We start from the raw sequence: 25,712 nt of genomic DNA, 5'->3' as shown, positions 1-25,712 counted from the left end.
TAGCCAATTGTCTCCAAAGCTTAATAAGTGTGGTCAACAAACATCAACATTCATCTCTTTGGCCCCGAAGCAACATGTAATGGCACCAATATCCTCACAGATCTAGAAATGACACTGCCTCCGAGTTCAATCTCTGCCTTTCTTCCTCATTGACTACTGTTAAATTCTGATACATATATCAAAGCAAAGGAAGCAGTATAAAGAAGGTGTTGGTGCTGGGTTTTGTTCTTGCCTGCATAGCTGCTATTTAAGTACCTAAAACTTCAGCTAAGCCACATTATTTCTTTCTTTTATGAAAATTATATTGTGACAGGTGGTAGTGCTGACACCCAGCACTTGGGAGACAGAGGCAGGTGAATCTGAGTTCGAGGCCAGCCTGGTCTATAGAAAAATCTGTCTCGAAAAACCAAAAACCAAAACAAAACTTGTCATCTGTAAGAGGCTTTATGACAAAAGGTAAAACAAGACCAACAGGTGATGGCAGTAGGAGGCATTTCACTTAAAATATCACACCAGCTGTTTAAAAGTGCCTGGAGACACAGAAGCGCCACTCCCTACAGGTGCAGGCTACTACAGGGGGATCTTATAGCGCAGCTCAGCCTTGATCTCCAGCACTGGCCACAGTTACATGCATCGGGGCTGACCCAGTCCTAACCACGAGGCCAGTTTATCCATTAAAACCTAGGAAGTTGAGACTGAAGGAGGAACGTACTAGAATGGTCTGGAAGGTGTTGATCTGGCTAGGTGCATCTACTTCCTCATGTGAATTTTAGTTTGTTTCCATTTTCACTATCATTAACAGGCATAACAGGGCTAGAAATGACAATAACCAAGGTTTTCCAAAACTAAAAGGAAATTGTTTAGACACTGACAGAGAAACCACTGAACTAAAACATACTAAAATTAGCTATCAAAAAACCAGTAAAATCTAAAATGCTATAAACAATAAAGTGCAACAGATTACAACCTCCTTTTAGCACCTTAGCATGCTTTATGTGTATGGGAGGGGTGATTACAAAATGCTTTGTGCACTAATTCTTCATTTCCAGTTGTCTATTCCACAAAGTGACCAAGCAGCAGCTAATGCTGGAAAAGGATACACATCTTTCATTTGCTCAATGGTTGGTGCCCGGATGATGTCATTGATGCCGATGATATTCTCATGTCTGAAACGCAGCAAGATTTTTATCTCTCTTAGGGTTCTCTGGCAGTAGGTCTGGTGCTCAAAGGGACTGATTTTCTTGATAGCAACTCGAACTTTGTTGAGATTATCATAAGCAGAGCTAAAAGTAAAATAAAATAAAAAAAATCAAAGATGTACTGGCATTTGTATATTTTTACTGATACCTTTGAGTGAGTCTATCCTAAGATAATACTTTAGGAGTAACCTTGGTGGCAGTTGTAGTCATTTGCAATTCACTGTCCTAAATACTTTGAAATGAAATACAGTTCTTAAACAGAATAATTTAAATGCTATTTTTCCTTGGTTAGTACACTTTGGCCCAAAGCAGTGGTTTTTAGGGAGGCAGGCAAAATAACATACAGTTTAAGTTATCTACACTGGGATGCACTTTCAGAAACATTCTTGGGCAGTTGGTGGTGGTGGCGCACACTTTTAATCCCAGCACTCAGGAGGCAGAGGCAGGCGGATTTCCAAGTTCAAGACCAACCTAGTCTACAGTGTTCCAGGACAGCTAGAGTCACTCAGAGAAACACTGTCTCAAAAACAAAAACAGAAATACACATCATAACAAGAGAAAAAACATAGTTAAACTTGGTAATTATAACAAGAGAAAAAAACATAGTTAAAACAGTTAAGAAAGGTTTGGGATTGCTGGCTCCGTGCTAGGAAGCTGCCTAGTAGTATCATAAAGCCTGGAAATTTGATCCTACATCATGGCTAAAATTAAGTAAAAATAAAGTTACAGGTCAGAAACTCAACATTATAATTTTTATGCCCCCCCCCCCCCCCACTGGGTTTCTCTGTATTGTTTTGGAGCCTGTCCTGGAACTCGCTCTGCAGATCAGGCTGGCCTCAAACTCACAGAGATCCGCCTGCCTCTGCCTCCTGAGTGCTGGGATTAAAGATGTGCACCACCCAACACCCGGCTTCAACATTGTAAATTCTTATTTTTCATTAAATATAGCACTCAAACCTGGCTTGTTTTACAGACGTATAATCTACCAGGACTGACTTTTATTCTGTTTGTTCACTTATTTATTTATAAGGCATGGCCATTTACTTATTTGTTTAGGTTTTTTGAGGCAGGGTTTCTCTGTGTAGTTGGCCTCAAACCCACAAATCTGCCTTCTCTGCCTCTAGATTGCTGGGATTAAAGGTGAGTACCACCACCGTCCATCTATTTATTTTTAAGACCGGGTCTTTCTAGCCCTGGCTGTTCTGGAACTCAGTTCTGCCTGCCACTGGTAACAAAGGCATGGCTAGCACAATGGGTTTATCTCATGGGACTGTTAGAATGAGTCAAGCATCAGTCTGACCTTCTTCTGTATCCTCTGACTTGGTGGTGAAATAAAACAAAATGACTTCTTTGAAGGTGTGATACTACCCTCTTTACCTGAAAGGAAGCTATGATCCTGTTCATACAGTGTGACCCACTCCTGTCTGTAGACATACATGCAGGCAAAACACTCATGCATACGAATAAACTTTTAAAAAGAAAGGACAAGTGGAGCTACAGTTCCTGTCCTAATGGCACACACCTATAATCCCAGTACTAGGAGGTAGTGGCAGGTAGAGCTCTTAGTTCGAAGTCAGTCTGGGTTACATAGTGAAAGAAAGACTTGCGTGTGTGCGAGGGGGTGGGGGGTGGGGGGAGGGGGGCGGGGGTGGGGGGTGGAGTGCAGGGGTGTGGAGTGGGGGACACATAGGTCAGTGGATAAGAGTTCATACTGGGGGCTGGAGAGATGACTTAGAGGTTAAGGGCACTGACTGCTTTCCCAGAGGTTCTGAGTTCAATTCCCAGCAACCCCGTAGTTACTGGCTCACAACCATCTAGAATGAGATCTGCTGCCCTCTTCTGGCCTGCACTACAGGCGAACATGCAGGCAGAACACTGCATACATAATAAACTTAAAAAAAAATTCACATTCTTCCTGAAGGCCCAAGTTCAGGTCACAGCACCACTTATGGAAAGCTATGTCTTGTACTATTAGCCTATGGCCAGGGAAAACATGGGTCCCACAGGGAGAACATGCATGCTGTCAAACTGCCTTCTAAATGTATCTATACCCATAAGTTCCAGTGCTCTCTCAAGGTTGGTAAGAGAAGCTTCTTTCTGCAGTGGGCAGCAGTCAATGCAGAGACTTGCAAGTGTAAACAAGGGACTGTTGAATGCACAGCCCTGAACAGTCCATCTGTACATCACTCCCCCCCAAGAGGAATGTTGGGAAATGCTGCATATGATCAAGCCAATCAATACGTTAGCATGAATGAGAGAAGGGTTCATGATACCCAACAATAGCTGAGGAGTAACTGGCAAGTGATGGCTGCTGGGGGAGAAGTAAATTTTCTTTAGGGGCACAGCTGTTGATGGGTTGCACACCAACTGGAGTCAAAAGTTATAAGAAAAGCAAGAGGACAGGAATGTGGGAAAGAGAAATGTTAGAGGCCTCTGAGGGAAATAGGAGGAGAGATAATGGGCTAGACATCACCCAGATACATCACATATACGCACAAAATCATTAAATTTAAATGGGGGGGGGGGTGCAGGACTTTGGATATGTGTTCTACTCCAGGGCTGAGATGGGTTGCAACTGATTCCAAAAGCACACTGATCTGCAAATATGGAATCAAAGTACATACAATTCTGTATATTATTTAGTGGATGCTTTGTGAACACTTAGGGAAGAAAAGGGAATCAACATGAGTCAATTATGAATAGTCATGGTAAACCGACTTAATTTCCTGTTTTGGTAGGGTTGCTACAGCAACAAGAGTGTTGGTCACAACTTCTGGAGAACTCAAGCAACTTGACATTTACTTTCCCCATCTGAGAGACTTCATGCAAAGTGAAGTGCAGTAGAGGAAAAAGTTCCTGCTCTTGAGAAGCTCCAAATTTATTAAGGAATGGACACAGCAACATAAAGAGAATATGGGCAGATTAGTTCCAAATAAGGGTATTAGAGAAAGGATGAAAAACTGGATCTAAGCTCCAGGTATGATGGTGCATATCTTTAACCCTAGCATCCAGGAGGCAGAGGCAGATGGGTCTACATAAAGAGGGAAAGACTAGCAATAGCTACATAATGAGACCCTCATCTAAAAGAAGGAAGGAAGGAAGGAAGGCTGGCCCTATAGAAACCATAACCGGAAGTAGACTTTTTACACAAAATCAGGGGTACAAGCAAGTAAAAACTATGGGACCACCCACTTCACCCAGTACTATTCCTTCTCAGATCCATATCCATCAACAACTCCCAATTTCTGTCTCAGAAACCATGCAAACCCATACCTAGCAAACCATTCTTGTTCTGAAGCTCAAAGTGAGGGAAACAGTGTAGTCGCAGAAAGAAAGAATAGGGCTACACTAGGGTATGTTCTCCTGAAATTGATGGCACAGAATTCTAAGCCTAAGCCAGGTGTTGGTGGCGCATGCCTTTAATCCATCCCAGCACTCAGGAGGCAGAGGCAGGTGGATCTCTGTGAGTTCGAGGCCAGCCTGGTCTACAGAGCTAGTTCCAGGACAGCCTCCAAAACAATACAGAGAAACCCTGTCTCAAAAAAAAAAAGAAAGAAAGAAAGAAAGAATTCTAAGCCTAAGAATTTTCTAATTTAGCCTGACCTTCAAGGTCATTAGGATAATACATATCTCATTAAATATTTCTTAACTTGACTTTTATAGCACTCCAGACCTTGCAAATATCAGAGGCAGATCTGGGAGAAGTATATTCCTTTAGGATAGGACCTGAGAATGACTTGTGTATATGTATATAAATGAGTGAATGTGGTGATGAGCATGGAACCCTGTGTGCTGTAGGCAAGTATTCTACATCAAGTCATATCCCTAGCCTACCTGACTAAGGAGACCTACAGATGCCTGTGGGGGTGTGCTGGAGACCATGGGTCTCAGCAGTGTAAGGAAGAGCCATAGAAGTCATAGCAGATAACACTGTGAAGGAGAAATGCTTCGAAAAGAGATCTGGGAATACAACTCAAATTAGTAAAGATGATAAACCAGCTAAGGGCAGTAAGAAATTAATAAACCATAAACAACAGACTAAGAACCCCTTAGCCAACTCTGAAGTCTATGTGTTTACCCAGACAGACAGAGCAGGAGAGGAAAACAATGGTATTTCAGAAGTCAGAGAAAGAAGGAACTCCAAACTGAGGTGGAAAAGGCTAAGACCTCAAGAACATTTACTCAGCCTACAGTGAGATGAGGTGACCTTGGTCCTATAAGGAAATGAAAGGAAGGCAGATGTGAGTGGAAAGAAAACTGGGACTTAAAAAGAGGAGGGTGCAGGGGAACATTATGAAGGGTATTATGAAGTGGGCAAATTAACATTGGAGACTAGTAGGATGGAAGAGAAAGTGTCCCATGGCAAAAGAGGCGGATGGAAAGGAAAAGCAAAGACACAAAGGCATTTGAGTACCTGGACACATCATCTTTACAACTTGGCTCATATCCCCACCCACCCATCCAAAATGCCCAAAACAATGAGACCAGATCCAGTCCTTTCCAAGGCCCAAGGGTATCTTTTCTTTTCTTCTTTAAAAAGCTTTTTGAGACAGGGTTTCTTTATGTAGCCTTGGCTGTTCTGGAACTTGCTCTGTAGACCAAGATGGCCTTGAACTCATAGAGATCCACTTGTCTCTGCTTCCTGAATGCCATCACTTAGACAGCCCAAGTTTACTTCAGATGTAGTATTGAAACTGTACCAAAGCTTGAGGACAAATGAAAAAAACAATTACATAGGAGAAACCAAGCAGATACTAGCTTGGGGTCGCAAGGAAACACAGACCTTCCAATATGACAGGATAAGGGCTCCGCTTTTTAATATTCTCGTGCAATATTTTTTCACATCTATAATCCCAAACAAAAAGAGAAATACAGAGTATGGGGCTCTAAGAGTGAGACCTGAGGATTCCCTCAGCCTAAATAGCAACTACAAAACAAAGTTTATGTAGCTGTAATTCAAGGAGAGGGCCAGTTCCATCCCTTACAAACAGAAGGCAGAAATAAACATGTGGTTTTACATTTAGTCAAGGACAGAAGTAATGGGCTTGCAAAATCTTCCACAGCTATTGAGGAATGCCACTGAAGCCAGGGATGTCCCTGAATGGAGGCCTGAAGTTGTCACTGCATGAAGCTGTGAAAGCTAAGCCTGAATTTTGTTGGAGTCCCCAAGATGTTGCAAATGACAACGCCATGGGATGTCTGCTGAGGAAAGCTGCATACAGAGAATGGAACCAGTCCCAAAGAGAGAAGTGTGTTGCAGTCTACAAAGCTGGAAGGAGCTAGAGATCTGAAGAGCCATTTAAGCTTTTTTTGACATCAGATACATATAGGATTTGGAGTTTGCCCTGCTGGGTTTCAGGTTTTGCTTTGGGGTTCAGTATTTCCTCAGTAATCTCTTAAGGTAATTAATTCTATGCTATCCTTTTCTAAGTGTGCAATTGGCCTTTTACTTTTACAGGGGGTTATAGTTAAAAGATGTCTTGAGTCTCAAAAGAGTCTTTGAACTTTGAAACAGTATTGGGATTGTGAAAGTCTATGAGGACTTTTGAAGTTGGACTGAATGCATTTTGTATTATGATGTGGCCATGAGCCTCTGGGGCCAAGGAGTGGGATGTGAGAATGAGAATGGTCCCCACAGTCTCACATTTGAATGTGTGCCACTGGTGGTAGGCTTTGATGCTTCAAAAACCCATGCCAGACCCAGTATCTCTGCCTCTAACTTTTGGATCAAATGCAAGCAAGCTCTTTTTGCCAGGTGGTGATGCATGCCTTGAATCCCAGCACTCCAGTGGCAGAGGCAGGCAGATCTCTATGAGTTTGAGGCTGGCCTGATCTACAGAGTGAGTTCCAAGATAGCCAGGGCTGTGCAGAGAAGCCCTATCTCAGGCAGTGGGGGGTGGGGGATGGTGGGGGTGGGTGGAATCAAGCTCTCAGCCACGGTTTGCATAAACTATAGAAAATAAGCTGGCATTTAAATCTGACCAGTTCAATGGAAGAAAAAAAAATAACCATTACAACATAGGTTATGTAAGAAAAAATTTAAAATAAGGGTATGAGTTTTTTGTTTTGGGATTTTTTTTTTGAGGCAGGGTTTTTCTGTGGTTTTGGAGGCTGTCCTGGAACTAGTTCTTGTAGACCAGGCTGGTCTCGAACTCACAGAGATCTGCCTGCCTCTGCCTCCAGAGTGCTGGGATTAAAGGCGTGCACTGCCACCGCTCAGTACCCCTGACTCTCTTATGGAAGTGAAGGAAAACAGCCCCTCCTCAAAGTTATGCAAGCAGTAAACAACTGCTAAGAGACTTCCCTGAGCTGCTAATCAGCTGTAGAGAGAACTCCAGGGAGACAGCTTTGCCACTTGGTCATTCATGCTGGGGAGGCCTTTTCAGTGATAGAGCTGTTTTTGAGTCACACACAAGCTTGTTAAGTAATCCCATAAACTCACTGATCCACCAAGTTAAAGTTGGGTAGGATTGTTTCTTTGGCTTGATGCCCTATCTGGGGTGAACAGATGTCACCCTAAGAAAGCCAAACAAATATAAAGTTAACTTACAAAAATTCCTTTTTTTTTTTTTTTAAAGAAACAGGGCTTTTCTATGTAGCCTCTGCTAGCCTTAAACTCAGATCAGCCTGCCTTTGCTGGTGCTGGGATTACAGGCGAGTACCACCACTGCCTGACCTCAAAGTAAGTTTTATGAACACTTCTTAGTAACAGTTACAATTTGACAAGTGTTTCTTAGTGTAGAAGGTGGTATTTCAATGATGGATCAAAGATTTTAGAGGGAGCAAATGGCACTCAAACATAGAGGGTTGAGTACATACAAGGGCTGCATAGGACAATGAGGCAGAACACTGTATACATAACAACACATTAATGAATAAATAAATCTTTTAAAAACTGTTTATAGGAGATGTAAAAGCCCCAAAGTAGGAACAACTCAAATAGATGGACAAGGTGTGGGAACTGGAGGCTTGGTTCAGAAGCTAAGAGCATCCCTCTTGCAGAGGATCTGAGTTCAGTTCAGTTCCCAGCACCTACAATCAGGTTGTGATTCTACCAAGGGGATCAGACACCTCTAGCCTCCATGTAACCATGGCCCCCACTAAACAAAACAAAAATACACACACACATACAACCTGTTTGTTTTCTAAAGAAAGAGAAAGAAGTCAGGAGTTGGATGGGTAGGAAGGTGGGGAAGATGAAGGAAGGGAAACCATGCTCAGATGATATAAAAATACTTTTAAAACAATAAAAAAAAAATGGTGTGGAGGCACACACCTGTAACACCAGCACTTGAGAAAGGTTCAAGGAGAGCATGAGCAAGACTTTCCCTTGAGAGGATTCTTTGAGTTTGATTAAGGTCAGCCTGGTCTATGTAGTGAGTCCCAAGAAAGTCAGGGATACACAGAGAGACTGAGGCCCCCCCACAGGCCTCCCCCCCCCCCCGTTTTTTCAACAAAGGATTTCTTTGTGGAGCTCTGGCTGTCCTGAACTAGCTCTATAAATCAGGTTGGTCTCAAACACATAGAGATCAGCATGCCTCTGACTCCGGAGTGTGTCACTCAGCATACAAGATTAAAAGATTAACTCAAAAAGGGGGGGGAAATCAGCAGCCCTCTTATATACAAATAATAGCAGGGTTGAGAAAGAAATCAGAGAAACATCACTCTTTACAATAGCCACAAATATAAAATATCTTGGGATAACTTTAACCAAACAAGTGAAAGATCTGTATGACAAGAACTTTAAGTCCCTAAAGAAAGAAACTGAAGAAGATATCAGAAAATTCAAAGATCTCCCATGCTCTTGAATAGAGAGGATCAACATAATAAAAAATGGTAATTTTACAAAAAGCAATCTACAAATTCAATTCGATCCTCATCAAAATCCCAGCACAATTCTTCACATAACCTGAAATAACAATACTCAACTTCATATGGAAAAACACAAAACCCAGAATAGCTAAAACAATCCTGTACAATAAAGGAATTTCTGGAGGCATCACCATCCCTGACTTCAAGCTCTACTATAGAATTACAGTAATAAAAACAGCTTGGCAATGACATAGAAACAGACAAGTGGATCAATAGAATCTAATCGAAGACCCTAATATCAGTCTACACACCCATGGACACCTGATTTTTGAAAAAAAAAAAAAAGAGCTAAAGTTATAAAATGGAAAAAAGAAAGCATGTTCGACAAATGGTGCTAGCACAACTGGATGTCAACATGTAGAAGAATGCAAACAGATCTATATCTGATGGGGGATGTCCTTCTGTATGCTATGAATGTTTGTCTTATTGGTTGATGAATAAAGCTGTTTCAGCCAACGGACAGGCAGGATGTAGCCAGGCAGGTAGGTGGGGCTACCAGAGTAGGAGAAGGCTGCTGGAAGGAGGAAGGCAGAGTGTGGGTTGAGAGACGCCATGTAGCAACTGGGAAGGTAGGACAACTGGGCATTCTCTGGTAAGATAAGGCCTTGTGGAAATACAAAGATTAATAGTTATGGGTTAATAATTAAGAGAGAGCTAGCCAGTAGGAGGTCAAACAGTTTATAATTAAAATAAGCCTCTGTGTGTTTATTTGGTGCTAATTGGCAATGGGATCAGGCAGGACAGAAACTTCTGTCTACACATATCCACTACCATGCGCAAAACTTAAGTCCAAATGGATCAAAGACCTCAACATAAAACCAACCATACTGAATCTCATAGAAGAGAAAGTGGGGCATAGCCTTGAATGCATTGGCACAGGAGATAACTTCCTAAATATAACAACAGCAGCACAGACACTGAGAGCAACAATCAATAAAATGGGACCTCCTGAAATTGAAAAGCTCCTGTAAAGCAAAGGACATGGTCAACAAGACAAACGGCAGCCTACAGAATGGGAAAAGATCTTTATCAACCTCACATCTGACAAGACTGATCTCCAAAATATACAAATAACTCAAGAAACTACACATCAAAAGACTAAATAATCCCAATTGAAAAATGGGGTACAGAGCTAAACAGAAAACTCTGAAAAGAAGACTCTCAAATGGACAAAAGACATCTAAGGAAATGTACAACATCCTTAATCACGAAATGCAAAACAAAATGACTGTAAGATAACATCTGATACCTGTTAGAATGGCTAAGATCAAACATACTGAGGGCAGCTTATGTTGGAGAAGATGTAGAATAAGGGCAACACTCTCCCATTGTTGGTGGGAGTGTAATCTTGTACAGCCACTTTGGAAATCAGCATGGCAATTTCTAAGAAAATTGGGAATCAATCTACCTCAAGATTCAGTGATGCCACTCTTGGGCATTTACCCAGAGGATGTTCAATCACATTACAAGAACATTTGCTCAACAATGCTCATAGCAGTGTTATTTGTAATAGCCATAACCTGGAAACAATCTAGATGCCCCTCAACCGAAACGGATAAGGAAAATATGTTAATCTACACAATGGAGTACTACTCATCAGTAAAAAAGTGTCAGATGGGTAGTAGTGGCGCACACTTTTAAACCCAGCACTTGGGAGGCAGAGACAGGCAGATCTCTGTGAGTTCGAGACCAGTCTGGTCTACAAGAGCTAGTTCCAGGACAGGCTCCAAAGTTACACAGGGAAACCCTGTCTCGAAAAAACAAAAACAAAACAAAAAGATCACCTCATGAAATTTTTCAGGCAAATGAATAGAACTAAAAAAACCATCCTGAGTGAGGTAACCCAGACTCAGAAAGACAAACACAGTATGTACTCACTCATAAGTGGATAGTAGATGTAAAGCAAAGGATTATCAGACTACATTCCACAGCTCCAGAAGCTAGGTAACAAGGAGGACCCTAAGAGAGACACATGGATCACCCTGAAAAGGGGTGGGAGGGTAGTAAGGGGGAGTGAGGGGCGGATGAGAACAGGAGGGAGTGAGATGGCCGAGGCGGGGAGGGATGCAGTGGAAGAGAAATGAAAGAGATAACTTAATCGAGAGAGTCACTGTGGGCTTAGGATGCCCCTAGCTAAGACTCTTAGCGATAGTGGAGAGAATGCCCATCGTGGCCTACCCCTGCAATCAGACTGGTGAATATCCCAATTATCATCATAGACTTCTCATCCAGTAATCGATTGAACCAGATGCAGAGATCCACAATCAAGAACCAGGCCAAGCTCCAGGAATCAGTTGGTGAGGAGGAGGAGAGAATTAAGGGAGGGAGGTCAAGATCACGATGGAGAAATCTACATAGACAGCTGAACCAAGTTTGGGTAAATTCATGAACTCTGGAGACTTCAAGGGACTGAACTAGGCCCTCCATATGTGAGAGACAGTTGTGAAGCTTGGACTAGCTGAGGGACTCCTGGCAGTAGGACCAATATACAAACCTGGTACATGAGTTAGCTTGTTAAAACCTACTTCCTAAGGTAGGATGCAATGCTGAGCCTAAATGCATGGGGGAAGGGCTGGGCCCTGTCCCAATCTATTGTGCCAGACTATGTTGACTCCTCAGGGGGGCCCTTACCCATGAGGAGTGGACTGGGGTTGGGCTGGGGGTAGTGGTGGGAGGAGGCAGGGTAGGGAGAACTGTGGCTGAAATGTAAAATGAAATTAAAAAATGGCAAAAAGTGTGTGTTACCACTGTCTGAGACCATTATCTCAAAAACAAGCAAATGAATGAATAAGTCAGGGAAGAAAAGTGGAGAGGGAAGACTGTCAGTAACAAGAATGAAACAGAAGAAAGCAAGACAGTAAAATGGTACTCATTTTCTTTTCCATATGAAATGAGTAATTTATATGAGCTCTAGGAAAGCTATGGGTAACCTCTGACAAAAAGCTAGTCTATGGTTGCTGGAGGCATACAATGAAGAGCAAGAGAGCCTTCTGTAATGATACAAATGCTCTGTGACTTCACTGTGGTGGTGGTTACACAAGTATATACAGGTATCAAGATTTAACTATATAAAGAAGCATTTCAGCTGGGCTTGGTGGCACACATCTTTAATCATACACTTGGGAGGCAGAGGTAGGCAGATAGATCTGTGAGCTTGAGGCCAGCCTTGTTTACACAGTGAGTTACAGGATAGCCAGAGCTTCATAGACCCTGCCTTCAAAAATAAAAATCATTTTACTTCCCCCCCCCCTTTTTGTTGGAGCTGAGACTTGAATTCAGGACCTCATACACTCTTAAGTACAAGCCAAACCCTAAGCTACACTTCCCTCTTTCTGCCCTCTCCCAAAAGCTGCAATTTACTGCAGAAAAATGATACTTCCTAGGGGATATTTAAAAGACTGAGGAGACTGGAGAAAAGGCGCTCAAGTGCTGTAGTACTTTGAAAGTAATTGGCCCTCATAAACTATAAGGAGTAGGTGTGACCTTGGTGGAGAAAGTGTGTCACTGTGGGGGTGGGCTTTAAAGATTCCTATGTTCAAGATACCGCCCAGTGTCACAGTCCACTTCCTGCTGCCTTCTGATCAAGATGTAGCCAGCACCATGTCTACCTGTACATCGCCATGCTCCCTGCCATGATAACAGACTAAACCTCTGAAACTATAAGCTATCACCTCAATGAAATGTTTTCCTGTAAAAGAGCTGCTGAGATGGTGGTCTTTTCACAGCAATAGAAACCCTAAGATACTTGGTAAAGTGCATGCCACACAAGCATGGGAACCTGAGCTCAGATCCCCAGCACACATAGGAGAATCTAGGCACGGTGGTGTGTGCTCATAACCTCAGTCTTGGGAAGGTGGAAACAAGCGGGTTCCTGGGAATGGCAGACCAGCCATTCTAATCCAACAGCCAAGCCCCAGGTTTCAGAAAGAAATCCTGTTTCCAAAAATAAGAAAGAAAGAAAGAAAGAAAGAAAGAAAGAAAGAAAGAAAGAAAGAAAGAAAGAAAGAGTAGGGGACTGGAGAGATGGTTTTCCAGTTGAGAATGCTTGCTGTTTTCAGAGGACCTGAGTGCCCACACCAGGTGACCCACAACCACCTTTAACTCCAGTGCCAAGGGACCAAATATCCACCTTTGACTTTCATGTGTAGCCACATACCTGGGTATTAACTCATACAGACACAGAGACAAATTAAAGCAGATCTTTTTTGCTGGGCAGTGGTGGCACACACCTTTAATCCTGCTACTTGGGAGACAGAAGCAGGTGGATTTCTGATTTCAAGGTCAACCTGGTCTACAGAGCAAGCTTCAGGACAGCCAGAATTACACAGAGAAACCCTGTCTTGTAAATGAAACCAAACCAAACAAAACCAAAAATCTCTTAAAAGAACACAATGAAGAGGGGTTTCTGAGGAACCACACACCCATACATGCATGTATGCACACACACGTGCACACCTGCACACACTGAGGTGTGACACAAAATTAAGGGGCTGGCCTCCTTCATGGTTCATGGCTGAATCTTCAGGCAACTCTAAAGTAAATGTTCCAAACAGGGTTCAATTAGTGACAGTATCTTTAGAACAAATTTCCAGTCTTCCACAATCCCCCTATGTTTTGGTATGGAATACCTGATTATGTTTAGCTTTTCTCTCTATCCTCTCTAGCTACCTGTCATGCAGTCCCTGTCATATCTCACAGCAAAGGCTCAATAATGGCTAAATAAAGTGGTTATGTAAAAGTACCACATACTGTACACAACGTTAAGCAACCAAAATGCTACCTATCAACTGTGAATGGATTATTTTTAGAGAAAGCCATTAAGCTGTTCTCTAAGCCTCCCATTTTGGTGAACTTTAATTATCTGAACACAAAACTACAGTACTTCATCTCACAGATAAAAATTAACTTGTCTTCAGATGCTAAACAAGTTAGACTGATCCAAATTATTGTTCCAAAAATAAGCAGGTAGATGATAATGACTGTTTTAAAAGTATTTCTTACGTTAACTTGGCTCTCTCATACTGCACTAAGCCACTGCAACTGAGTTTGTGTCTTTTTTCTTTTTCTTTTAAAGGGAGTTCAAACCATTAAATGAGGAAATAAGAGAATAAAAGCTAGCTTAAAGCCATTTTTGCTCTGAAACCAACAGTAGTAGTGCTTTGGATCTACAAGTGATCAGTGTGCATGCTCCAACACCTTACACGTACTGTATAATTGAAGTCATATGTAGCCTCTAGAAAAAGGTACTCCAAGCCAAAGCACACACAAATGCATTTTTCAATGTCTTCTGGCTTTTAAAATCTTTTTTTTTTTTAAGATTTATGCACCAGGCATGGTGATGCACACATTTAATCCCTATACTCGGGAAGCAGAGACAGGTGGATCTTTGTGAGTTTGAGGCCAGCCTGGTCTATACAGTGAGCTCTAGGAAAGCCAGTAAGACTCATCTCAAAAACACTCCAACTCCTGCCAAAAAACCAAAACAAAACAAAAAAAAAAAGCAAAACTAAGATTTACTTAATTCTTATTTATTACTTTTATGTGCAGTGTGTATCTTCATGAGCTCATTTATGTGCACAACAAGCATGAAGGAATTCACAGAGGCCAGGCATAGAAACTGGATCCTCTAGAATGACAGTCACAGACAGGCGCAGGCAATTTTGAGTTACCATATGGGTGTTGGAAACTGACGCTGGGTGCTCTTCCAGAACAGCCAGTGCTCTTAACACTAAACCCCAAAACTCTTTACTATTTATTAATTTCCAATGCAGTACTAAAAAAAAAACTAATTTGTAAGAAAACAGCATTCAAATCAAGAGATCTGAGTTTTACTTCTGCCCTAGATATGACTTAACATGTGTTGCAATACTCCTAAGTAACCCTGCCTACACACTAAAACTGGAATACAGAAAAGATGAGCATGGCACCCACATAAGGATGACGTCCAAGTTTATGGAGCAGTCATATTTTAAAAGAGAAGAAAACCAATCTGTGATAGTTATTTCTGTCAACCACATCTGGAACCAACTAAAACCCAGGTGGTCAAGCACACCTGAGAAGCATTTTTCTTGATCAAATAATTTGAGGTGGTAAGGAATTCCTGCCTTTGATCTAGGCCACACTTTCTGCTGGCAGCATATATAAGAACATGGAGGAAGTTTGCTCTCTGCCTGCTTGCCCTCATTTTCAATGGCAAGTCCATTCCTTCTCTGCTGTAGAGCCTCCTACTTTGGGATTCTGGTGTATATTGAGGAACCAACTGAGACATCCAGCCCCATAAATGGGAACTACTACTGGATTCTTGGACTTTTCCCTGGGAAGACAGTCACTGTTGTCAGACCATAACCTGTAAGCCATTCTAATAAATTCCATATTTGGGGGGGGGGGAGATCAAGATCCTTTCTATTAGTCCTCTTTCTCTAGAGAACCCTAACTAATAAACTATACACTACCTAAATGCTCATGCACTGGACAGAATCTGAATACATTAATGTGAATTATATGTGGTGGTGCATGTTTCTAATTCTAGCATTTGGGAGGCAGAGGCAGGAGGATTAATTACTCAGCTGTTTGAGGACAGCCTGGGCTACAAACAAAAACACCAAAGAATGAGGAAGAGCTCTAATTAACTGATATGATGACTAAATGAAAAGAGCAAAGTTAATTTAAAAAAGGTTTATCCTATTTTTGCTCATGTAAGAAGGGTGGGCTGGAGAGATGGCTCAGGGCTGCTTTTACTAGGACCTGCTTTCAGTTCCCAGTACCTACATGGTAGCCCACAATCACCAGTAACTACAATTTCAGGGTACCTCATGCCCTCCCTCCCCCTTCTGGCCTCTGTGGGCACTAGCCCACACACATAAAATAAAAACTAATTCACTGAAAAGGGTAGTATGATACAGGCATTTATATGAACACACATGCCATGAGTGGACGTGAAAGTAGGAAGACTGCTATGAGAGAAGACCCATGGAAAAGGAATGGGAGTGAGGAGATGTGGCTGTGAAAGCACACATGGGGTAGTATCTGCAGAGAGGAAAAGAGCAACAAAGGGGGAGGGAAAGATGGGGAAATGGAAAGGGGGCTGTCAAACCTGTGGCATATTACAGTATGGATGAAACTTGAAAACATCATGCTAAGCCAAAAGGCCAGTCCATAAAGACAAATATTGTATGAGCCCACCTATCAGAGTACTTCAAGACAATTTCACAAAATAATAGAACAGTAGCTGTTACCCTAAACATGATATATATGTAACAAATCAACTTAACTGTAATACAAACGTACTACAGAACCAGGGAAAATTCTGTCAGACAGTACCTCAGCTGGATACTTTTTTTTTTTTTTTTTGGTTTTACGAGACAGGGTTTCTCTATATTGTTTTGGAGGCTATCGGTCCAGCCCTGCCTCAAACTGACAGAGATCTGCCTGCCTCTGCCTCCAGAGTGCTGGGATTAAAGGCGTGCACCACCACCACCCGGCCTCAGCCGGATACTTTAAAGTTAAAGGCATAACAAAATAAACTACAACAGATGCTGGAATTTTTATTTGAGATAGGGGCTCACTATTGTAGTTCTGGCTGGCCTCAAATTCAAAGAAATCTGCTTGCCTCTGTCTTTTGACTGCTGAGATGAAAGGTGTGACTTACACCCAGCCAAGGAGTCAGTTAACACATACAGAAATACAGCTGCAATGTGTGAGTTAGTGTGCACACATTTCCTTCGTTCTTCCTACTAAGACCTATAAGCAACAGAAGCCCAGCAGCAATAAACATACAGCTATACTCAAGAAAAAGATGGGACTTTTGAAGAAACTCAGGTGTAAACAAATGCTGGTTTAAGAATCTGAGCAAGTAAGTGACAGAGTTGCATTATAGTCTGTAGAATAAAGCAGGGACAAACAAGACAAATGGAAGATAATGAGCCACATTGGTGAAAGGATTACAAGCAAGGGGGAAAGCTAATATTGTGCAGTGTTAGGATCGGAGTGCTGGGATCAAAGGAGTGCACCACCATACCCAGCTATAAATTCTAATGAAGCTTGCGTCTACTTTTTATATTCTCATAATAACTAAAGATTAATACTCAATTTCTAATGGATAAACAGTCTAATTATTTGAATATAGTTCAAGTACTAAATAAAAATGTAAAACTTAGTAAAATGTTTAGCTTTATAAATAACTCCCAAATAAGGCAATCCTAACTACCTGATACTACTGAACTCTTAAATACACACACGCACATGCACACACACACCCTAGGCTGCTCTCAGCATCTACATAGCCAAGGATGACCTTGAATGTCTAATCCTTCTGCTTTGACATCCTGAGTGTAGGAATTACAGGTGAGTAGCATGGTACAGGTAGTATACACTATGAAAGACTGAAACCAGTGCTTTGTACATGCAAGGCTGTCACTCTTACCAACCCAGCTCTGCCCTCAAACATCTATTTAAAAGTAAAAGAAAACACATCAAGGGGGAGTAAGGAAGCACAAAGATGCTGCTAAAAAGCTTAATAAATGCAAGCCTCCTTTCTGCATGTAGAGCAATCTGGTCACACATTACAAATACTATTTTTTTATTTAACCTGGACATTCCATTTCAGAGTAGAGGCGGGGAGAGCTGTTGTGCTAAGAAAAAGTTTATAACTGCATCATCTAAAAGTATCCAAGCAGTTGGGTACGGTGTCTCATGCCTTTAATCTTAGCACTGGGAGGCAGAGGCAGGTGATCTCTGAGCTGGAAGCCAATCTAGTCTATAATGGAGTTCTAGGACAGCCAAGGATTCATAGAGAAACCCTGTCTCAGAAAACCAGAACAAGCAAAAAATGGTGAAGCAATAGAAAGTCAAATAAATGAGAGATGGTGCTAGTACATGTCCTAGGTAACTCACAGATATGTGAAAGGAGTATACAGTCATACAGTGTAAGCAGTACACAGGGTTAAAAACAACAAAAACCAAAGCACAAACAAACTAACAAAAAAACAAAAAAGAACAAGGGGCTAGTTAAGATGGCTCAGTGGACAAAAGTGCTTGTCCAAACCTGAAAACCTGAGTTCAATCCCAGGGACCCCCATGGTAAAAGAAGAGAAACAACTCCTGAAAGCATCCAAACCTTTACATTCACCTCCCACCCCACAAGATGTTAGTAAATAAACTCAACAACTAAAATGCCAGCAGAGCTGTACTGACATCAGTCCCAGTAGAGCAGTGGGAACTTCAGCCTGAAGTACAAGGGAAAACAAACAGGGACCTAAAGGAGAGACTACTAGTTGAAGCAAGAATGCCTTTACTTCTAGACTACATAGCCATCAGCACTGTATGCAACACAATAGCATTCAAGCACTAAGAATGAAACTGGGTATGGTGGTCCAGGCCTTTAATCTCATCACTCTAGGATGTAGAGACAGGTGGTTCTCTATTGAGTTCAAGGCCAGACTGCCTTCATGGTGAACTGCAATGCCAGCCAAGGCTACAAATAGTGACACCATGCCTTTATTGCTTACTCCTTGTAGAGTAAGCAGTAAAAGATGAGAGTCCCTGTGAGGCTAGGGGAACAAAGCTACAAAGAAGGCACCTGAAAAGGATACTCTGCAACCTGATAGAGCTGCCTGCAGGCTGTGGGGTGTGTTCAGGTTCCTAGTTTTGCCAACTGTCACCTGTATTGGGATGGACTTTGGTGATGGAGCTGTCTCTGCTCCTGTAATAAGTAACCCCTCCCCATATTTCTGTAAGTAGCTCCAGTAGAATTCACTGATTCACCAAGTTGAACTTTTGGGGTGAGATGTGATTCTTTCATCCCCCAGGAAAAGGTCTGTTATACAGTGGTGGCCCAGTCCTATAATCCAGAATTCATGGCGGTGTTAATAGTTCAAGCTACAAAGTGAATTGCAACCCAGGCTAGACTGAGCTACATGATATCCTGTGTCAAAACAATCTTCATCTACCCCTTCCAACCAACCAAAACTATCCATAAAGGGTCAAAGACTTTGAAAAGACCAGAGGTATCTCATGGAAAGATGTGAAGGCAACTTTTTATGAAGGAAACCGCCTTTATCATGAAATGCTCCAGAAAAAGAAAAAAGAAAGGTATTTGCCTTAGATAGAGGAAAAAGGAGTCAAGAAAAAAACCTCACTTAAAAAGATCAAATAGAGAGACTGTACATATTGGTAAGTGTGTGTGGTTTAACTGAGAATGGGTGGTAGTGGTTGAGACATGTGGCTACAGCAAGAGGCAAATTTGGGTGACAGTATAGTAGATCATCCCCGAGAGAACCTGTCTGTGAAATGGTAAATAACAAAAGGCAGGGTCTGGGAAGGCTCAAGGCTAGATCAAGAGGCTGGAAGGATGGTTCAGTTTTTAAGAGCACTGACTGTTCTCCTGCAAGGCCCAGGCTGGACTTCCAGCACCCACATGGTGCCTCACAACTATCTAGAACTCCAGTCTCAGGATCTGACACCTCTTCTCACTTCCATGGGCACTGCACACAATTGTACAGTACATACACATATATGCAAGTAAAACACTCATACACATAAGTCAAATGAAAAAAATTAAGAAACTATTTACTGTACATGGCAATGTGCAATATAAGGTCGTTTTCATACAAGTGTATGCTATATAATGTTAAGCAAATTCCTTGCCCCATACCCCTACTCTTTGCCCTCTTCTTCCTTCCCCTTCCTACTGATCTTGTTTCTCTTCTCCAGACGTTCTTCTTTGCGTCTACTTTCATGTTAATATACATACATGACTTTATGGCTTGCAGAAAATTAAGAACCATAAATAATTTTAAAAAAATCTTGCCAGGCAGTGGTGGTGCACATGCCTTTAATTCCAGTACTCAGGAGGCAGGTATATCTCTCTGAGTTCATGCTAGCCTGGTCTACAGAGTGAGTTCCCAGACAGGCTCCAAAGCTACCCAGAGAAACACTGTCTTGAAAAAACAAAAACAAAACAAAACAAAACAAAACTATCTGTGAATGGCTTAATTCGCATAAGGGAATTCTGATACAGGCTACAGCATGGATAAATAAATCTTGAGGACATTAAGACAAAGATAAATGAAATAAGTCAGTCACAAAAAGCCAAATTCATAGCCAGGGACTAAAAAGAGGGAAGAGTGGAGACTACTGTTTAATGGATATACAGTTTCAGCTTTGCAAAAGGAAGAGAATTCTAGAGATTATAGAATGTAAATATACTCAGATTACTGACCAATATACTTAATAAAATGATTAAGATGCCAAAGTACCATAGGTGTTTTTTAAGAGATTTATTGTTTTATATGTATAAGTAGGTGTTTTCCATATATATATATCTGTGCACCATGTGCCACAAATAGGGCACCAGATCCCCTAGAACTGGAGTTACAGATGTTTGTGAACCACCATGTGGGTGTTAAGAATTGAACTCAGGGATGTGAGAGTGATCCGGATGCGACATCTGTCACCCCATTGATTGCCAAGGTTGATTTGGCTGATCTGGCTGGCTTAGGCAGGTGTCCCCTTCCTCCAACACCACTCCATGTGTGTCCCTCCTAAAGCTGTGCACTCGGTCAAAGAGGACAACCTTCCTGGAATAGAGGAGGACCGGTCTTCGGTCAAGGATATGCGAGTAGCTGCGCTCCCCGGCTAGAACCTCCAAGCAAGCTCTCAAGAATTGAACTCAGTCCTCTGGAAGAGCAGTCAGTGATATTTAACCCCTGAGCCATCTCTCCAAGCCTTCCCAGACATGGTGCTGTCAACTATAGTTCTTAACACTTGAAAGGCTGAAGGACGTTACAAATTCAAGGTCAGCTTTGGTTACAAAGATGAACCCTGTTTCAGAAAAATAGGAATAAGATGATGGTTTGTTTGTTTGATTTGTTATCCTGGCTGTCCAAGAACTCTCTCTGTATATCAATCAGACTAGCCTCAAACTCAAAAGATTTGTGTGCCTCTGCCTGCCATGTGCTGGGATTAAAGACATGTGCCACCACTGCCCAGTTAAAATGGTGAGTTTTAAATGTCTCTTACAACATTTAAAGTCGTCATGAAGTTAGCTATGTTCATAAACATTAATTAGACCGCACACCAGTCATTTGCTTCAGTGCTTTCTTCCTAATCCTAGTGTCAAAACATAGTCATTTAGCTGATGCAATCATTTCCATACTTAAAAGGTACAAGCATGTCTCACCAGGAGAAAAGAGACTAAGGTTACAGCAGTAAATGTTTGCAATCCCATCATTCAGGAGATCATCATGAGTTCCAGACCAGTCTGGCTTACTGTGTAAGAAAGATCCTGTCTCAAAAACAGTCTCAGTCCGGCAGTGGTGACACACGCCTTTAATCCCAGCACTCAGGAGGCAGAGGCAGGAGGATCTCTGTGAGTTCAAGACCAGCCTGGTCTACAAGAGCTAGTTCCAGGACAGCCTCCAAAGCCACAGAGAAACCCTGTCTCAAAAAACCCAAAAAGGAAAAAGAACTAAAACCAGTCTCTAAGTCACCCAGTACTAAAGGCCTAAACTGAGATTTCAAAAGGAGTGTTATAAAACAACACAGGAGATATATTTCCTGCTTGAAGAAGGTTGCAAGAAGTGAACAGAAATATCAGGATACCTCAAGACACTATCACTAATAGTTATACTTCCTTGAGTAGTGTATGTATAGTATGCATATATTAGCTATCTGAGATAAAACAAGAACAATTCGTTAACAAACTTAAAAGATATGTGGTTCATTTCCAGCTGACTTGCAAGCTTCCTCATTCAATCAAGCCTGAGGACCCATATCCATGTAAAAATGCATGGGGGTAGCAGTGAACACCCATTTTTCTAGCAACAGAGATACAGGATCCCTGAGGCTTACTGGCCAGTCAGTCTAGCTGGATTGGTGAGCTACAGGTTTAGTAAGAACCCCTGCCTCAAAAACTAAGATGGAGAGCCACAGAAGAGGACACCCAATGTTGACTTCTGGCCTCCACAGGTGTATACATGGGTGCACACAAACTCTAAAGCTAAGAATGTCACTAGGGAGCATCTGAAATCTAAGACAGACATTTTCCCACTTTGCTAAAACCCACCTATTATCTGATGTTCACACTATTTATTTGAAAAACACCTTGATCTGGACTGTGCTAGTGAACATACTTGCTCCCTAACCCAATGACCTGAGTTTGAGTTCCAGAGCCCACATGGTAAAAGAATCAACTCACACAAACTGCCTTATGATTTCTACATACATACCATTGTATGCATGTTCCCACACATGTACACATATAAAATTTAAAGTACACTGGGTTATGATTTCCTTTTGTTCTGTAACTATAAAAACCACAAATGTTTCCACATAGGAACATAGTATTTGGGCTAACCTGAATCTGTGTTCCTGGGCCAAGGACATTCATATTTAACCCCAAGAATAAACTGTTACTTCCTGTGAGGTGAGAACTGTGTTCTGTGTCCACAGCAGTAATACATCTGCCCCTACAGAACTTTCTTTTCTGTACCTGTGGGGGAAAAGAGCTCGTCTATTCTTCCCACCAGTCATCTTGCAGTGTGCAGATGTGCATCAAACTATGGAGGCTCAGTACAGGCCAGAGGCCTGGTCCTGCTGCCCACAATAACCCTTTACTACTGTCAATGGATCCAACAAAACAGACATTTCTCCATTTGGTACAAAAAAAACCTTAAAAACGTTTTGTCTCTCACTGACAAACTACTCAAATGGTCACTTTAGTCTTAATTATAGCTCAAATGTTAAGTTGTTTAATCACTATGACAAATTCAGTTTGAATTCCATTCCAGAGCAGAAGTCCTGCTCCATGACCCTGTGACTGAGAGGAGGTAGAACAGTATGGGGGGGGGGACAAACAAGTGATCCTCAAGGGGTTCAGCACAGCCCTCTTGTAGATTCCTTTTCCCCCTTAACTCATCCAAGTCACCAACCCTTTGGATGGTGCTGTACAAATTCGGGTGTAGATCTACCTTTTAGCTAATTCTCCTTGAAAAAACCCTCAAAAAAAAAAAAAAAAAACAAACCCTCACAAAAACCGCCTAGGGATGGATGTGTTTTACTCATTCCCTAGGTGCTTCTCAATCCAATCAAGGTGATGACAATGAGGAAAAGCCATTACAAAAAAGCAAACAAAAACAAAGAAATCAACCACCACAAATGCTGTGTAACCTACACACATGCACCTTCCTGTTTCCATTTAGTCTTCTACAGCTGTGTAACAGAAATAATCATCTTCTCTACCTACGAAGAGGTTTGAGGTGATAGCAGTGAAGGAGATATAAAAAGCACAAGGTTTTATGTAAGAGACATTTTCATGATCACTATACTTTCATATGACATCTTTGATTATCTCAAAGTACACATTCAAGTCTTGTTTTGTGTACATAACTAAATACCAAGTCTGGCACTCTCCACAGAGACAGAAACAAATTCTCTCTCTTCCTTACCTATGTAATGTTCACCTGGAAAACTGGTATTCTTCAGGGCATCTGTGGTCATTCTAGAAATAGTAAAATAAGGCCACAGCAATGAAAAAAGCCAGATAAACTTGGGTTTTCAAGAAATCTATTAGAGAAGAGGGGGAAACACTCAGATACAGACACTTCTTCCTAAAACTACTAGTGTTTCTGGATTGGTGAGAGGGCTCAATGGTAAAAATACTTGCTGCTCAGGCATAACAACTTGAAAAGAAAGAACTGACTCCCAAGGAGTGTCCATTGACCTCCTACACACAGAGCTAATTTTTTAAGAGAGAAAGTATTTCTTGTGGTCTCACAGTGCTAAGGTGACAGAAATAGTCACTGAAGAACATCCGGATCTAAAAACTTTAATAAATACATAACTTTGCAGATGTATAGATGGCTATATCCTTAGAAGTGATGGTAAAAATCAAAAGTAGACAAAGCTGCATGAAAAGTGCAGCCAAGCTTTAAGTCAGTTCAATCTCTGGAAGAAAAGAATGCCATCCAGGGCCTCCATCAATTCCATATACAGTATCGAGCATTTACTTATCAACCATACGAAGAGAGAAGGATAGTAGAAACATCTACAGAGGATTCATTACAGGTGAACTTTTAAATTGCTGTGACTGATAGGCTTAATAGACAAAATAATCAATTACACCTGAGAACTGAAATTTATAGCTACAACAACAAAAGTTCCATTAAGGGCCAAGTGGTGGTGGTGGTGTGGTGGTGGCAGCACACGCCTTTAATCCCAGAGCTCAGGCAGAGGCAGGAGGATCTCTGAATTTGAGGCCAGCCTGGTCTACAAAGCAAGCTCCTGAATATCCAGGGCTACACAAAGAAACCCTGTTTTGAAAATCAAAGGATTCCATTAAGAGTAAGGAAAAAAGCTCAATCTAATTTGTTTTCCACTTGCTCTTTTGCTTAGCCATTAACATGCTTACATGACTAACTTACCACCATCTCTTTTAGCAAGTAGGCTTGGCCTGCAAAGGAGGTCAGACACTTTGTGTAGCTATGGGACCACCACACAGTGGCCAGACACAATCTGCAGTCTGCAATCTACAGAGAAAACAGACATCCAGAGAGTTGTCCCTTCTGGGTGCTATGGAAGAGTAGTCTAGTCTAGCTGAAAAAACACTTCATAGATGTAGATGATAACACAGATGAAGATTATTAGAGAAACATGTTGAGTGGTTTAATTTTGGGAAAGAGAAGTCTGAAGTAAAAATGGGCAATTGCATAGTCACTTGTGCACAGTTTTTTTTTTCTTTCTTTTTTTTAGTTTTACAAGACAGGGTTTCCCCGTGGTTTTGGAGGCTGTCCTGGAATTCATTACGGAGACCAGGCTGGCCTCGAACTAACAGAGATCCGCCTGCCTCTGCCTCCCAAGTGCTGGGATTAAAGGCATGCACCACCAATGCCCGGCCACAGTTTATTTTTTTAAAATCCAGAACAGAAGTTGAAGTTCAAAATGACATTGAAAAATCAAGATTCAGCAATAGGATTTAGGTTCTAATAGAAGAATTAGAAAATTTATCTACAACAGGAAATGGGAAAAATATTAATAATAACAGGATTGAGGTGTTTTGATGTTTCAATACTGTAAACATACAGTTTAAGCTTCTAAGAAAGTATTTTTTAAAAGATACCTATCAGAATCTGCCTTAGTTAAGGTTTCTACTGTGGTGACCATAGCAACCCTTAGAAAGGAAAACATTTAACTGAGGTGGCAGCTTAGTTTCAGAGGGTCAGTCCATTACCATCATGGTGGGGAGCATGTCACATGCAGACAGACATAGTGCTGGAGAAGTAGCTGTGACTCTTACAGGCCAACAGGAAGTTGTCTGAATGTCACACTGAGCAAAGCTGGAGCAAGAGACCTCAAAGCCCACCCCACAGTGACACATTTCCTCCAACAACACCACACCTACACTAACAAGGCTACACCTCCTAATATAGCCACTCCCTATGAAATTATGTGGGTCAATTACATTCAAACTACCACAGGATCACAAGTCATTGTGGTGTTTTATGTAACTGAAGCAACATGTAGAACTGTATTGTACTATATACAATAGTCTTTAAGTTACATTTATTGGGTGACATGCTGACACACACACATTTAATCTCAGCACTCTGAAAATTTCAGGTCAGCCAGGAAGGACTACACAGTATG

At 41.6% G+C, this 25,712-nt stretch overlaps 1 protein-coding gene across 2 annotated transcripts in view; it reads right to left on the bottom strand.

Moving 5' to 3' along the window:
* The window catches only part of Mapk1 (mitogen-activated protein kinase 1), a 62,728-nt gene that overhangs the window by 25,159 nt on the left and 11,857 nt on the right, over positions 1–25,712 (bottom strand). For both annotated transcript variants that reach the window (XM_021231503.2, XM_005077568.4), the window contains exon 2: positions 1,101–1,283. In XM_021231503.2, coding sequence (XP_021087162.1) covers positions 1,101–1,283 — 183 coding nt within the window. The remainder of the gene's footprint in view (positions 1–1,100; positions 1,284–25,712) is intronic.

This window comes from Mesocricetus auratus, unplaced genomic scaffold (genome assembly GCF_017639785.1).
Source record: "Mesocricetus auratus isolate SY011 unplaced genomic scaffold, BCM_Maur_2.0 Super-Scaffold_100008, whole genome shotgun sequence".
Lineage (NCBI taxonomy): Eukaryota > Metazoa > Chordata > Mammalia > Rodentia > Cricetidae > Mesocricetus > Mesocricetus auratus.
This window is presented reverse-complemented; position numbering and strand designations above follow the sequence as displayed.